This window comes from Poecile atricapillus, chromosome 3, assembly GCF_030490865.1.
Source record: "Poecile atricapillus isolate bPoeAtr1 chromosome 3, bPoeAtr1.hap1, whole genome shotgun sequence".
NCBI lineage: Eukaryota > Metazoa > Chordata > Aves > Passeriformes > Paridae > Poecile > Poecile atricapillus.
In genome coordinates, this window is record NC_081251.1 from 98,055,850 (window position 1) to 98,069,673 (window position 13,824).

At 36.7% G+C, this 13,824-nt stretch overlaps 1 protein-coding gene across 6 annotated transcripts in view; it reads left to right on the forward strand.

The window, feature by feature from the left end:
* The window catches only part of MARK1 (microtubule affinity regulating kinase 1), a 56,660-nt gene that overhangs the window by 23,418 nt on the left and 19,418 nt on the right, over nt 1-13,824 (forward strand). For 4 of the 6 annotated variants that reach the window (XM_058834434.1, XM_058834436.1, XM_058834435.1 and 1 more), the window contains exons 3-9: nt 65-118; nt 6,353-6,401; nt 7,497-7,562; nt 8,490-8,560; nt 9,580-9,636; nt 13,345-13,581; nt 13,668-13,787. In XM_058834434.1, the coding sequence (XP_058690417.1) occupies nt 65-118; nt 6,353-6,401; nt 7,497-7,562; nt 8,490-8,560; nt 9,580-9,636; nt 13,345-13,581; nt 13,668-13,787 (654 nt within the window). Of the gene's footprint in view, nt 1-64; nt 119-6,352; nt 6,402-6,822; nt 6,955-7,496; nt 7,563-8,489; nt 8,561-9,579; nt 9,637-13,344; nt 13,582-13,667; nt 13,788-13,824 lie in introns of those variants that run through there. The other 2 variants (XM_058834438.1, XR_009277137.1) reach the window with 2 other exon arrangements.

The window sequence follows — 13,824 nt, forward strand, 5'->3', positions numbered from 1 at the left end:
TTGTTCAATTAATTTTGTTCAAACCTTCTTCTGAGTTTAGTAATTGTTTATTTTTTTCCCCAAGGTTGCTGTGAAAATAATAGATAAAACCCAGCTAAATCCTACTAGCCTGCAAAAGGTAAGAATAGACCATAACATCTGAAATTCTGTAAACAGTTGAACTGTGATCCTTTATTTACTTGACAAAAATATTTGATCCCCTTATCTTGCTAAACAACATTTTTGTGTGACCTTGGGGGAGAGCATGGTCTCCCTGCTATAATGATCACATACATTTGTCTGAGGGCAGTGACTCCATGTGGTTCTTATCTGAGCTTTGTTGTTTTGCTCTTCCTTCCTCCTCTAGCTTTCCTCTTTGTCAGCAGTAACATTTCTCTCCAGTTCGGTATACAGTTTGTCTACATGCTAAACCAAGATTTAATGCTGTAATGGATGGTATTTTTCTTGGATTTTTTCTTTAATGTAGTAATTATTTTTTTGTGGACTTATAGTACCAACTTCTGTTGTTTTAATGGGTTTTTCTACATTTGTCTTTATAATCTTTCAACTTCAATAAAATATTTGCTGAACTCAGGGGACCTGTGGCAATTACTTTTCATGCACAGAATTGACCAAATGAGTGAATATAATCAAAACAGTGTTGTTTATGCCTGTAGGTAGAAATTCAGAAGTCTTTCGTAGTCATTGTGATAAGGGTTTTATCAAAACCTAGGGATTTTTGTTTGGTTTGGATTTTTACTATTTAACTCTGCATATGTTTTGTTGTGGCTGAAGCACAGAAATATATTGTCCTACTGCAGGATGCCCATTATAAAAATTTGTGGTAGATTTTGTTTACAAATAGTAGACTGCTGCTGTCTGTAGTTGTAGAAATGAGAGACAGAGACCAGGGCTTATTGCTGTTTCTTTTATCTCTGGCTGCTGTTACAATTTATTTTATTGTGTAACTTAGGTTTTGAAGAGTTATAAACAGCTTTGCTTTAATTTCTTTTTTTTCTTTTATCGCTTTTATACTTTATTTGCTTTAATGCCTCCTTTTTAGTATTTGAGTGTGAGTTCTTCTGGATTTTTATTTTTTCCTAATTCAACCTGCTGTGCAGTCCGTGCAGAAGCTTTGCTGTTATGTCCTATATCCTATATTAAGCAAATCTCTTTGCTAATATTTGAGCTAGAGAAGAGGGACCCACAGAGGCAGTTTGTGACAGAGCATATTGTGGAAATCCTGTGCTGCTCACGTAGCTTGTTTCCTACCTAGCTTGGTATTCACAGTTGAAGAGCTGGGTTTGTCTCATTGTTGAGCCAAGAGAAGCTAAAATATGTTAAACTTTCTGGAAAACTAAGCAAAAAAAAAGCCTCAGCTTTGGGACAATAGTTTTAAACAAAAATACTCAATAATAATTCAATAAACCATTCCAAGTATAAATAAGACTTTCATAGCGTACAAAAGATTCTGTCACACTGCACAAATAGTACATAAAATACTCACACAATAGGACATTGCTGCTGTTACTTGTTTTTTCTGAGTGGGAAGCTGGCAACAAGAGAATCAGTGTTAGGTACTGTTAGAAGCAGCTGATAGTAGAACTAAGGATAGACATTTGCATTTAGTGATTTAATTGTAATTCCATTTTTCAGTAACTTCTAAATATATCGATCCCATGCATCATCTGCTCACACTAACAAATGGGGTAATTTGTTGGTATCATGTTTTCATTTGTAAAATACTCTGGTTTTCATAAAAAATAATTTTGTTTTGAGGCTTTATATGTCTTCAGCTGTGTCTGAGTGAATGAATATTGATTGCCTGAAAGCTCTTAAGTAAACTTCCACACAATTTTTGCAGTGTCACTGAAGCAACTGTGCATATAAAGGAAATAAGGGTGAGAGGGTGGTTTATTAGCATGCTTAAGATAATTTCTGTTAATCTTTTAATGGGTCATTTGTGAATTTCAAGTAAAATAATAGAAATTCCTTTTCTGTTCTATGAAATAAGTCACCTTTTTTTTTTCTTTCTGCACTTTACTATTACATTATGTTTCAGATTCTTTATGTAATATTTAGTATCACAGCAACGTGAAGTTTCACCATTTTGTCATCAGGCTTATACTGTACAAAGGGCTATTAAAGTGGTTGGGCATTTTTCTTGGAGAGGTAGTGTTGGGAATGGGAAGCAGTGATAGTTTTGTGTTAATAGGAACACTCAGCTGATGAAGGTTTATAGAGGACACCTCCATATATATATGAAGTAATGCTACTGGTGCAAAAATACCACTCCTAAGTCTGAACCCATCTAAATTCTCATGGTTGAGAGGACAGTCTCTTGAACTTCGAAGGTGATAAATTGTATGCAGTGCAGCAAAACTTTTAGACCTTCAGTCACTACTGATTATTATTAATCAAACAAGATAAATTTGTAGTTATCTTGGGCATGGGGTCATTCATGAAACCATTTCCTTTCCATTCATCAAAGTATGAAAGATACCAAGTGCGAGTCAGTTTTGCTACAGTGCTTGCTACTGACCTAATTAAGTTAAATGAGTCATCATGGCTTCACATGCACCATTCTGTTTTGTAAACAGAAATATTTGAGCACATACTTCACTTGCTGGAAGTGTTATACAAGCTGGGTCTGTAGTTAGTCACGGGTATGAAAGCAAAGAGTGTTTCATTTTTTCTTAGCTGCTCACCAATGGTTTTCATGCCCTGTAGTATGGACAGGGTACTTCAGACAGTTATTTTAGCTTGTGTCATGGCCTAACGTTTGATGGCTGAAGTAAGCTGATGTTGTGAATTTTTAGTTTTGCTTTCTTGTCCATGGAGTGTGATAGTCTTAACTTACATTATATTTCCCACTCCAGGACCTCCACCTCATTAAACAGAAAACCCAGGTTGAATTAAGGGTCCTACCTTTCTATTTTGTTTTCAGTTTGTCCAGTATATGGTTACCACCATACTCAGCAAGAATCTGTTTCAAACAGAACAGGCTTTATTGTTGACTTGCTGTATTGACAATAACATCCTGTACTGACTTAGCTTTTTCCATTGTCACTATTGTAATTTGGTCCCAAATGTAAGTATTCAGGTTTTGTTGTAACACAAAATTTATATCAAAATAGCAGATTTTTGCATATCTGCTATATTGAAAGTTTTGTCTTGTACCAGCTTCATCAGGGATGTTTCTGAAATAGCATTCTGTTGCTCTTCTGCAAACTGCTAGTGGTGCAGAAGGTGGGTTTTTTTCATTAATAGGTTTAATTAGGAAATGATTATTTCAGATATGCACCTGGTAGGGGTCAGCAAGATTTTTATTTTTTTAAACATACTTGGAGCTTCTAACTTTAGTTCCCTCTGTTAAGAAAAGCAGAACAGAAGTAAAGTAGTAGAAGAAGTTTTGGAATAATTTCAATATGTTACCTATTGAAAGCAGTGCTTTTGCCACATCCCTTCTCAGTAACAGTATAGAAAGCAGAGCAACTTTTAAGCACATTTTTCAAAGCAAGGCAAAGCCTTGGTTAACTGAAAATTTTCAGTTTGACTGCAGTGACTTAAAACATAAACTTTAAAGTATATCTTAAACATAGGTGTCAATCTGACAGCAGGTAGAAATGTTATTAATGGTGTGGCAGACCTTTGTTTTCTGCACTTTGTACCTCAGAAAACTAAGCTGGAACCACAGGAAACAATTTTTCAAGTCCTGTCGACAGTCCTAACTACAAATTTTAGGAACTGAGTGTGATGCTGGCTCTCCCTTTCTATAAGTGAAGCTTATGAGGCTACAGCACCTTTCCAACAAGGAGATGCTTATTCAAGAGCTTTTTTGAATGGTGACACTTTTTAAGAATGTAGAGGGGGTCCTATAAATCTATGGTGGGGTGAGGAGAGAGAAGTCAGCGAGCACTTATACCTTCTGAGAGAGAAGAACAGTGCAGCTCAGGAAAATACAGGTGTTTCTGAATTCTGGAAATGGTATTTTTTGTCAGTAAAATAGATGATAATCCTGCAGCAGGTTGCCTTGTCCTCAGAGAAGAACAAGTATCACTGTTCTGTCCAGATTTTTATAAATTTAACAAACTTGGCTTTGTAGGAAATAACTATGGTCTTTTTGCTTAAATACCTCTATATGCAAAGGAGAAGATGTATCAGTGTTACTGAGGGGTGTAGTGGTTATTGTTTAAAGGTGTTTATATTTGTAGATAGATAGTTGTTGACATTGCAGGTGTTAATAACCAGCATGCTTCTGCATGGGGGAGGGGATTTATCGCAAAGTAGTGCTTCATGGAATGCAGCGTTGCAATGTAAAATAATGTCCTCAAGTACTGTTAAGGCTTTTATTCAGAAATACTTGTGGAACAAAATTTCATGTCACTGTAAAATCAATTTGAATCTTAAACCAATTAGTAAACTTGTAAATCTTGTGAAAATATTGAATAGAATAATGCACAACTTGGTTTTTTTTCAATGCCCATGTGCTTTGTATTAAATATAAAATTGAGGGTTGAAATTTTCTGTAGAAGTCTCATATTTTAATTGTGCTTATGAGGGTATGTGTTCATTGCTGTACCTCTTATACCAGCGTTAATAGTGTTAAGTTATGAAATAGGTTTCCAGTCTTTTGGGAGGAACTGATTTTCCACATACCTGCTTAGGAGCTCTTCTGATGCTGTGCCATCCATTGAAGCAGATTTGTTAGCTTCTGATTAGTCTGTATTGATTTAGCTAAGAAATTTATTCTTGTGCAACATATTCCAATACTTAGAAAAACAACAAATTCACAAAGAACATGCTGGTGTGATGTTTTTTCTTAGCAATAACCAATTTCATGAGGAAAATATATTTGCTGAAGTTAATTCTGATGCATAATGTTACATACCCTTGTTTTGTGTTTTAGACATAAGCAAACTGCATCTGTTCATATTTATTCAGAGAAATGCTTCTGTAGTCTTTGCTTCTCTCTGAAATTGTTTTAATGGCAGTTATGAGGCAAGTGCCTAGTAACTAGCATGCAATACTTAAATAACACAAATCTAAAACTGTAATATTATTTATTACCAGAGCTGTAGTCATCATACTGTATCAGAAGCTGAGTTTCAATAAGATATTGTTCTGTAGTCTGAACTTGTAGAATAAATGCAGAAGTTTAGAAACATAGAATACATAGTGCTACTCTTTGGGGAGCTGTTTGGTCTCTGGTTTGCTTCACTGTACCCTTTTGCGAGGGTTGCATATGATCAAATGGGACTAATCTTAAAAATGGAGGGTGAGATGTCTCTGAGATATGAGAGAAACAAAAGAGCAACAACACAATGTGTTGAGCCCAGTTTCTCTGTAAGGAGGTGCCCAGATGTTTCTAAAATGTCTAAGCATTACACTGGGGAGTGAACATTTCTTCATTTATTTTGGCATCCTATGTTAGCCCAATAAGGGACCAAAGAGTGTGCAGCACAGTAAACAGGGGCTATGCTGTTCAGTTAAACAGTGCAAGCCCATCAATATTGCCAGCCTCAAGTACACAGCACCAAACTACATAAGCATTTTTGATTTCTTTCATTGTCTTCTTTCCTTTGAGCCTCTTGATCCACCTCTAATTGATAAAACCATGAATATTGAAATGTAAGAGCAATAACCTCTTTTTTTCTGTTTTGAGAAAAAAAAAAATCTGTGTGATGAATATATACTAAGGGCTTTCAGTTTGTCCAGTTGTTTATAGTTATGTGATTCAGTGCCGTACAGCAGACTTTCAGCAATGATAAATCTTCAGGACTTGCAGGGGGAGAGAGGGGGCATTGCTGCTACTTGTGACCAATGTAAAATTTGGTAGCTATGGGAAAAGCAAACTTGCCTGCTTCACCTCTGGAGCAGCAGCACTTGTAGGATTTCAGAATTCCTGGTATCTGATTCCATTTGAACATCTGTGTGTGACTTCTCTCTAGTGCTTCACCTTGTACTTGCACCTGCAGGTTTGATGTGGTCAGGATAGTTGGCTGAGCTTGCCAGTCACCAAAGAAATCAGAGAGAGTGAATACTTGTGTGAATAATCTGTGGGGTTTGGTCAATGTGAAACTCCAGAAAGGGCTATACAATTTAGTGTGTCTGTTTGCATAAAGCCTGAAAATTAGTCCGGTTTTGGTATGCAGTTATTTGTAGTGGCTATATTTATGTAATTTATGTAGATTATGTTTTCTGGAGTTCACTGTTTTCTGGAGTTCACTGGAGTGCACTGTATTTACCTATATTTTGTGCTAATGCTGCTTTCTGTGGCCTTTTCTGTCTTTTTGGCATTTAAAATTGCATATCTTGTGTAATTTTTCCTTAATAAACCCTTTCTAAGGAAATTGTCCTGCTTCCTTGACAGTTGTTTCGAGAAGTACGAATAATGAAGATTCTGAATCATCCCAATATTGGTAGGAGCCCTGCATTTCTGCAGACTTTTTTCTGTTATACTGTTTACATTTTACTCTATTTGGCTGTATTTGAATGTACTGCTGTTAAACTTTCTTTGGAGCTACTAGGATAGTGAGCATCTGGTAAATGCTTCGTTGTATCACCTCTTTTATTGACTCTGCTTGCATCAAGGATTTTACTCAGAGGAGGTAAACTGCTCAGTTCAGAAAAGCCTTACACAGAGTAGGAAATGTGAGCTCACTGGTCTATCAGTACCCCAACTCCCCTCTTCTATTGAAATTATTCTTGAGACCCAAAAGTATGAGTTTCTTTGGAGAGAGTAGCAGAACTCCATTAGTTCAGTCTAGGAAAGAGTCCTGCTGACTGATATTTCCAGAAAATTAGAATTACCAAGTATGTAATTTTCCCTTTCTGCTTTAGTTCTTTCACCTACCCCACAGCTTCAGGGCCCTACTTTGTGATGACAATTCTTCTGGCTGAGGAGGGCTGGACAGTCTTGTTCCAGAGACAGTTAATGGTCCTGAATCGGCCAGAGGGCTTGTTGCATACAAGGTATGGACGAGGTGTACAAGTTATTACATGCTAGGCACTCCCTTCTCATCCCTTAAACTGTTTGTTGCTTTTTCAGCATTCATAGCTTCTGCTGTGTTTTCTTTTCTTGGGGGTGGTGGTGGGGGTGTGTTTGTTTTAAATGACTGGTTATATTGCAATCTGAGGCAAGTCAGACTTAACATTTCTGGTATCCACTTGGTTTTTAGTTGGTCAGAATCTCAGATTTCTGACTGTGAGCAGTTTGCTAGAAAAACAGGGGAGGTTTGTATGTTCTTAAATTAAGTCTGTGTCAAATTAAACACTAATTTCAGCATGAACTTGTTTGTACAGTGTGCATAAACTTCTGAGAAAATTGTGAATTAATATGCTTTATTATCAACTGTGATTTAGAAATTAATTTTTGGTCTTTTTCCCCCTCAAAAGAATGCTAACCTAAAGGATATAAAGTTTATATCTCATTCCAGTATACTCATTCCATGAGTATAATTGTTTGTGCTCTGCTTTTACTCCTGGCTGCAATCTCTCATTCATTTTTCTTGCAGTAAAATTATTTGAAGTTATTGAGACTGAAAAGACGTTGTATTTGGTAATGGAATATGCCAGTGGGGGTAAGTGGATTCTGAAATGTGTGTTAAGGATAAACTGAAATGCCAGTTACATGCCTAGAAACGCTTTAAGGATTTAATGGGTTATTCCAATCTGGCCTTCAGAGTAGTCCCAGCAGACCTCCCAGGGCAGGATTTCTTGATTCTTTTAAGTAGCCTCTTAGGTTTGTGCTAAAGGGTAGTTCCCATTCTGAGGTTCATGCTGCAGTATCAGGAGATAATCTGGCACAGATTCTGGTAAAAACTCTGGACTCATGTTTATCTGCTATATTTAGGTTTATTTTATCTTGTAAATGTGTGCCAAAGCACTTGAAGAGGCAGATCCGAGGATGGGAATCAGTAACACAGGAAGGGGAACCAGCAGGCTCATAGTGAGAGAGATAGTGAGTGCCTGCTTGAGAAGCTGCTTAGCATCTGAATGGGAAATGTTTGAATGTGGGAAGAGAATCCAGCACAGTGCCACTGATCAGCTAGGAAAGGCTGCTGTCAGACAGTGCAAAAATGGGGATCTGAAAGGCATTTGGGCAGCTTTATTAGGAAAAGAGAAAGAGGGAATAAGCAGAAATAATATAAATAATGTTAAGTGAAGCCACTAGAGATGTGCAAAACAAATCTGGGGCATAAGTTGCCTGATTCCCAATGTGTTGTACACATGATATGAATATTTTTAATGATTGATTCTGTTTGTTTCATAGTGATTTATTTTAAAAACTAAAGAAATCTCAGTATTAAGGGTTCCATTTTTACTAAGTTATTATTTGTCTGAATGAAATCCAATGAGAAGTCAAAAGGAATTTTTCTTGGCTGCTTCTATTTCCTTTCCCTTCAAGTAGGGGAGCAGTGTGGGCTGTGTGTTGTTTTCAAGCATGTTTTGATTGTGTGTGATAGTAAAAAAAATTAATGTTGATGTTTTGTCCTTGTCATGATCAGGAGAAGTGTTTGACTATCTAGTTGCACATGGAAGAATGAAAGAGAAAGAGGCTCGTTCAAAATTCAGGCAGGTATGAAATTAATGTGTTCATTCTTTTTTTTTATTTTGATTTACATTGTTTTCAGATAGACATGAGCATGAGCAAACTTCTTCTACTTAACAAGAAATTGTTTTGATAATATTTATTAAAGCTGCAGTGGAAAAAAATCCCAGAAGAGAAAAGTACCTGCTTCCTAGATACTGTCTAAAAATAGTAAAATTGTTTTACATTTTCTTTTAGTCAGTGTTCCTAAGAGTCACTTTTTTTATTGTGACTCACTTGAGATTTAAATCTTTTTCTGAATATTTTAGAATTTTACAGCTGTTATATCTGGAGATGTTGATGTCATGACAGTCATGTCACACTGTTCTGTATGAAAGCTATTCTGTAATAGGCTTTTATATTCTTATTACAACTTTCTCATCTTAATTCTTTTCTTACCCTGGTTTTAGTGGTTGTTTTGGAAAAGCTTTAATCAGATAAATATATCAAGCTTGGTGTTTTTCAGGATTAAGTTATATAATTTAGATATATATATAATAATATATGTTAAGTTATATAATTAACATTTAAAGAAACTGCTCTTAACTTGATGTTTCAGACTTCATTTTCGTTGTGTATGTGGAAGATGTGAAAATGTTGAATTAATTGTTCTGCTAGGGATGAATTGCAATGATACACAGTTGATGTTTTAGAAGATAAAATCTGAGATGATGTATCTGGCCACTGGCTTAAAGGGTGGATTAATTTCCTTTCAATAGTTATTGCTATTGGTTGATTTGCATTTTAAAAAAATGTTTCTCCAATTGTCTTGAGTGGTATGTACTATTCCTTTTAGTAGGAAAATTAGCTACTTATAGGGACTTTATAGTTTTGGTATCTAAACTTTGATGAAAGAAATTTGGATGACTATTTTAAGATAAAAACTTTATTTATTAATTTCTTACATTCTAGTGAATCATATCAGGAAACAAAATTACTAAATTTTACGCAAAAACTTATTTTTTAATTTGAAATAAAGTATTTCACTGATGATCTTGGTGTTTCAGATTGTATCTGCTGTACAGTATTGTCATCAAAAATGCATAGTTCATCGTGATCTTAAGGTAGGTTGTTGCTTATTTTACTTTTTGCTGCCTATCCTACAGAATTAATTTCATTCTATATATTGGACCTTGCCACTGACTGTGAATGCCTCAAATATATGAATAAGGGAACTCTCACTTGTATTTTATTCTCAATTTCCTGAAGCACAAAAATAATATAGCTTGCCTGTTGGAACAGGGGGGAGACAAGAATAGAGCATGTGTTAGTTTCATTCCAGTTTTGGATTTAAGAAAAAGACAGGCTCTCCAAAGAATTATACCTGCTGTCATGCTGGTATCTACACAGTGAAGCTGCAGAAGATCAATTGATACCAGCCATCACAACTTAATTAAAATATTTTCAGTTAAAGTATATTGCAAAGATATATAAACCAGTGTTTCCTTAGTGATTTATAAGTAGTATGTTAGGTTTTTAATCTGTTAGAGTTTATGGTTTGTATTTTAGTGTTTAATTTGGGCAGGAAAAATCAATTAAGGGTAAACAGAAATTAGCTGGTTTGTTTTTGGTTTTTTTATCCTTTTAAATAATCTATCTGTGTAAACCACCAGACTATATTAAGAGTTCAACACATGCAGGTACAACCTAAGCCTTGCCTGAAGTTGTCTTCATGCCAAGTTTAGGTATCATGGGACTTGGACATCAACCTCACCCACTTAAAAGCCGTCTTGTGCTGTTGCTTTGATGTCTTTGAACATTTACAAAGAAAACACTAGTGTAGGTTCTTTCTTGCTTATCTATCTGAATACTTGTGAAAAGCTGAGGTTGAATAATTCCTATGGACTTTTTTTCACCAGTATCTTTTGTCTTATAATGCACTGCAGCATTCTTTCAACCTCATTCTTACAAATCTGTTCCCTGATACCTGTCAATCTGCCAGCTCCTGCATGCACATGAGGATGGATAATAAATACATCCTTTTCTGCTGAGTTGTTCTTGCCCCAGGAGTGTTGTCATCTGATGGTGGAGATGACTGCCCAGCACTCTGAAGTCAGAATGCAAAGAAGGAAAAGGGTTGGATCTCACCAAAATCTAGATTAAAAAAAATTCCTCCATGTCTTGCCTGACAGTTTGGAGCCTATGAATGTTTTGTCAAACTCCCTGGATCTTACTGCAGCCACTGCTTTTGAGCTTTGCAGAAGGCTGCACCCTGGCCAGCCAGGTCAAGCCCTTCACTGGTTCTTTTGGTTCCACACTCAGCTGGGAGTAGGGAGCCAGCCACCTCCTCGTGCTTATCTCGCTCTGGCTCCTTCAGCCCAGCTATTTGACTGAATCTTGCTGCATTAACCCCTGCAGTTACTCAGCATCCTGTATCTTGCTCTTTCTCCAGGAGCCCCTTAGAGTCTCCACCTCTCTCCCATTTCTTAGTTCCATAGTGCACACAGCTCACAGGCCGTGCTCTCGAGCCTATGCGTAACAGCTTTGCAGCATTAACACAGGAACTACCTTCCACGAGGAGTCTGCTGCTGATCTCCTGCCTGTTTGCAAGACAGCCAGGCAGGCTCCAAAATAACTTTCATTTGATTTTTTTCTCTCTGTCTTCTCTTGGCTGGAATTATGCTAGACTCATTTGAAAAGTTCATAGTAAAGTGTGGTTGAGAGCCAGTCAGCCTAGCCGATGAAAAATACATTTTCCAAAGGAAAAAAAGGCTAAATGTGTGGCTTTGAGGAGGTGTTCTTGCTTCATCTCTTCTTTCCAAGTGATATGACATCTCTGTCTCGTTTAAAACTCTTCTCATGGAGCTGTAGAGATGGAAAAAGCAACTTTAAAGTGGTGTCTGCATTCTCATCTGCTTCTGTTGACTCTCCATGGTATCAGCACATTGAGCAATTGATACTGCAGCACAACAAGGCAGAGGTCTAGCACCACTTTGGATATTTTTGATAAGACTTTTGGCTTTAATAACAGGGTAAACTATTATTTACAAGTTATTTCAGACTAAACTGGAGCGATGTGTAAGAAAATATGCAAGTTTGTCCAGGCTATTCTGGTAGAAGAATTACCTCCTTTTAACTTTGTAATTATAAACAAGTTGTGTAGAAAGGGCTGCAATCAATTCCATCTTTGCTCATCCTGTGATGGACAGAACTTATTTTTTCAGTTTATATTTTTTGCTCTGAACGTGCAATCAACAAAAGCATCATCTTTCTATTTGCCATATTAAAAAGGTCTTTTGGTGTTCTTGTCTGAAGTAAGGAACCTGAAAGCATGGGGCACTTGGGTAGCAGAGTACTGTTGAACTAGGAGGACTGTTGTAATCACAGAGCAGCTGCACTGACAGTACTGTTTTCACCACAAGGAAAATGAAGTCTTTGTGAAGTAGTGTAGAAGGCTGTCAGCTCTGGAAAACAGCTCTGTGAGTCTGTCTGCAGGCACATCAGCTGGATCCAGCTGGAATTACAGGTCATGAATTGGAAAAATAAAATATTTTCCAGGACAGAGTTGGTAAAAATGGGCTGTATTTTACTCCTGATAAAGGCTAAACTGTGTTGTGCAGCTACTGGCTTGATATACTGATAGTTTAATTGTCTCCTGTTCACTGAGTGTAAGAAAAAATATTAAAAATAAACTCAAACAAACCCAGACAAAATCATATTTATGCTTTTAAACAGCTGACAATTAGATTGCTGCTTCTCTGATTGTGAGCTGAAACATCTTTATGTTTTCTGGACTTAATTCTGAGTACATCATCTGATGAGAGATGTCTCTTTGCTATAAAACTGTTGTTTGGCAATAAGGGGAACCCTCTACTCTGGTTAATATCTGGCCTCCTATTGAAAAAGTAGGATTACGGCACTGCTTGGTGCTGTCTTGTGTTGCTGACATGCAGATCAGGAGCTGGGACCCAGTTAGATAAACATTGCCCAGTTCTGCTGCACTCCTTGCACAGCATCCTTGCATTTTGAGAAATCACTTTATTCCCCCAATAATTTATTAGTATTTCTGTAATTTCACCCTTTTAATCTTCTTACCTACCTGTGATACTAAATATAATACGCTGTTTACTGACTCTCCAGGTACCTGTACACTTGCATCTATGTATATGTGATGCACTGCATTCACATGATTGCTGCATAGGCATTAATCTTAGATGTACAGAGTACATTCTGTGTGAAAAGAATTAAATACTTGAGTGCTGACACCTTGGTGTTGCTGCTGCTGAAGCAAAACTAATAATAAAAGGGAGAAGATTTTTTGGTACAGAATGCTAAGGTACAGCATGTAGCTTGAAGTGTTTCATCTTAGAAGAAGGTAACTTCTTAAGTCTTAAATTCCTTCTAACATTTACTCTGCCATAATGGTAGATGATGTCTAGGATTAGATTTACTCTCCTTGGCACCAGAAATTGGCATGAACCTGTCAAAAGCTTCAACAGCTATTCTGAGACGTCTAGATACTTCACTCTAAAGCTGAACTACGTTATTTCTTCCAGAAAATAAAATGTTCAGTTGATTCACTAGCTGACTTTTAAGTTTGTTTAGCTGCTTTTTAATAGTTATATTTTCTTGAATAAACATTGCTGATTTTAGTCCTCATAACATACTAGGAGGGGATTAGTTTATTTTATTCTGCAAGAAAGAGGCAGATGGTGAACTGTTTTAGAAGAAACATTTTTGTATTTATTGATAAATTATACACTGTACTATATATATGTATTTATACTTACTCTAATACAAAAATTGTCCTCTTCCTCTTATTTTCCTCTTAGGCAGAAAACCTTCTGCTTGATTCAGATATGAATATAAAAATTGCAGACTTTGGGTTTAGTAATGAGTTCACGGTTGGTAATAAACTGGACACGTTTTGTGGCAGCCCGCCTTACGCCGCTCCTGAACTTTTCCAAGGAAAGAAATACGATGGCCCTGAAGTGGATGTCTGGAGCCTTGGGGTGATTTTGTACACACTAGTGAGTGGATCACTGCCGTTTGATGGTCAGAACCTAAAGGTACAGTTACAACATGAAAGCTTGGCTTCTGCTGGCTGTTAATCTGTGTCATGAGGAGCTCATCTTTTAAAATTCTTACTTGACAGGAGCTGAGGGAGCGAGTACTGAGAGGGAAGTACCGCATTCCATTCTATATGTCCACAGACTGTGAAAATCTACTGAAGAAGCTACTAGTACTGAATCCAATAAAACGAGGCAGCTTGGAAGTAAGTAATTTTGTCTTGGAGAAAAGGGGGTTCAAAT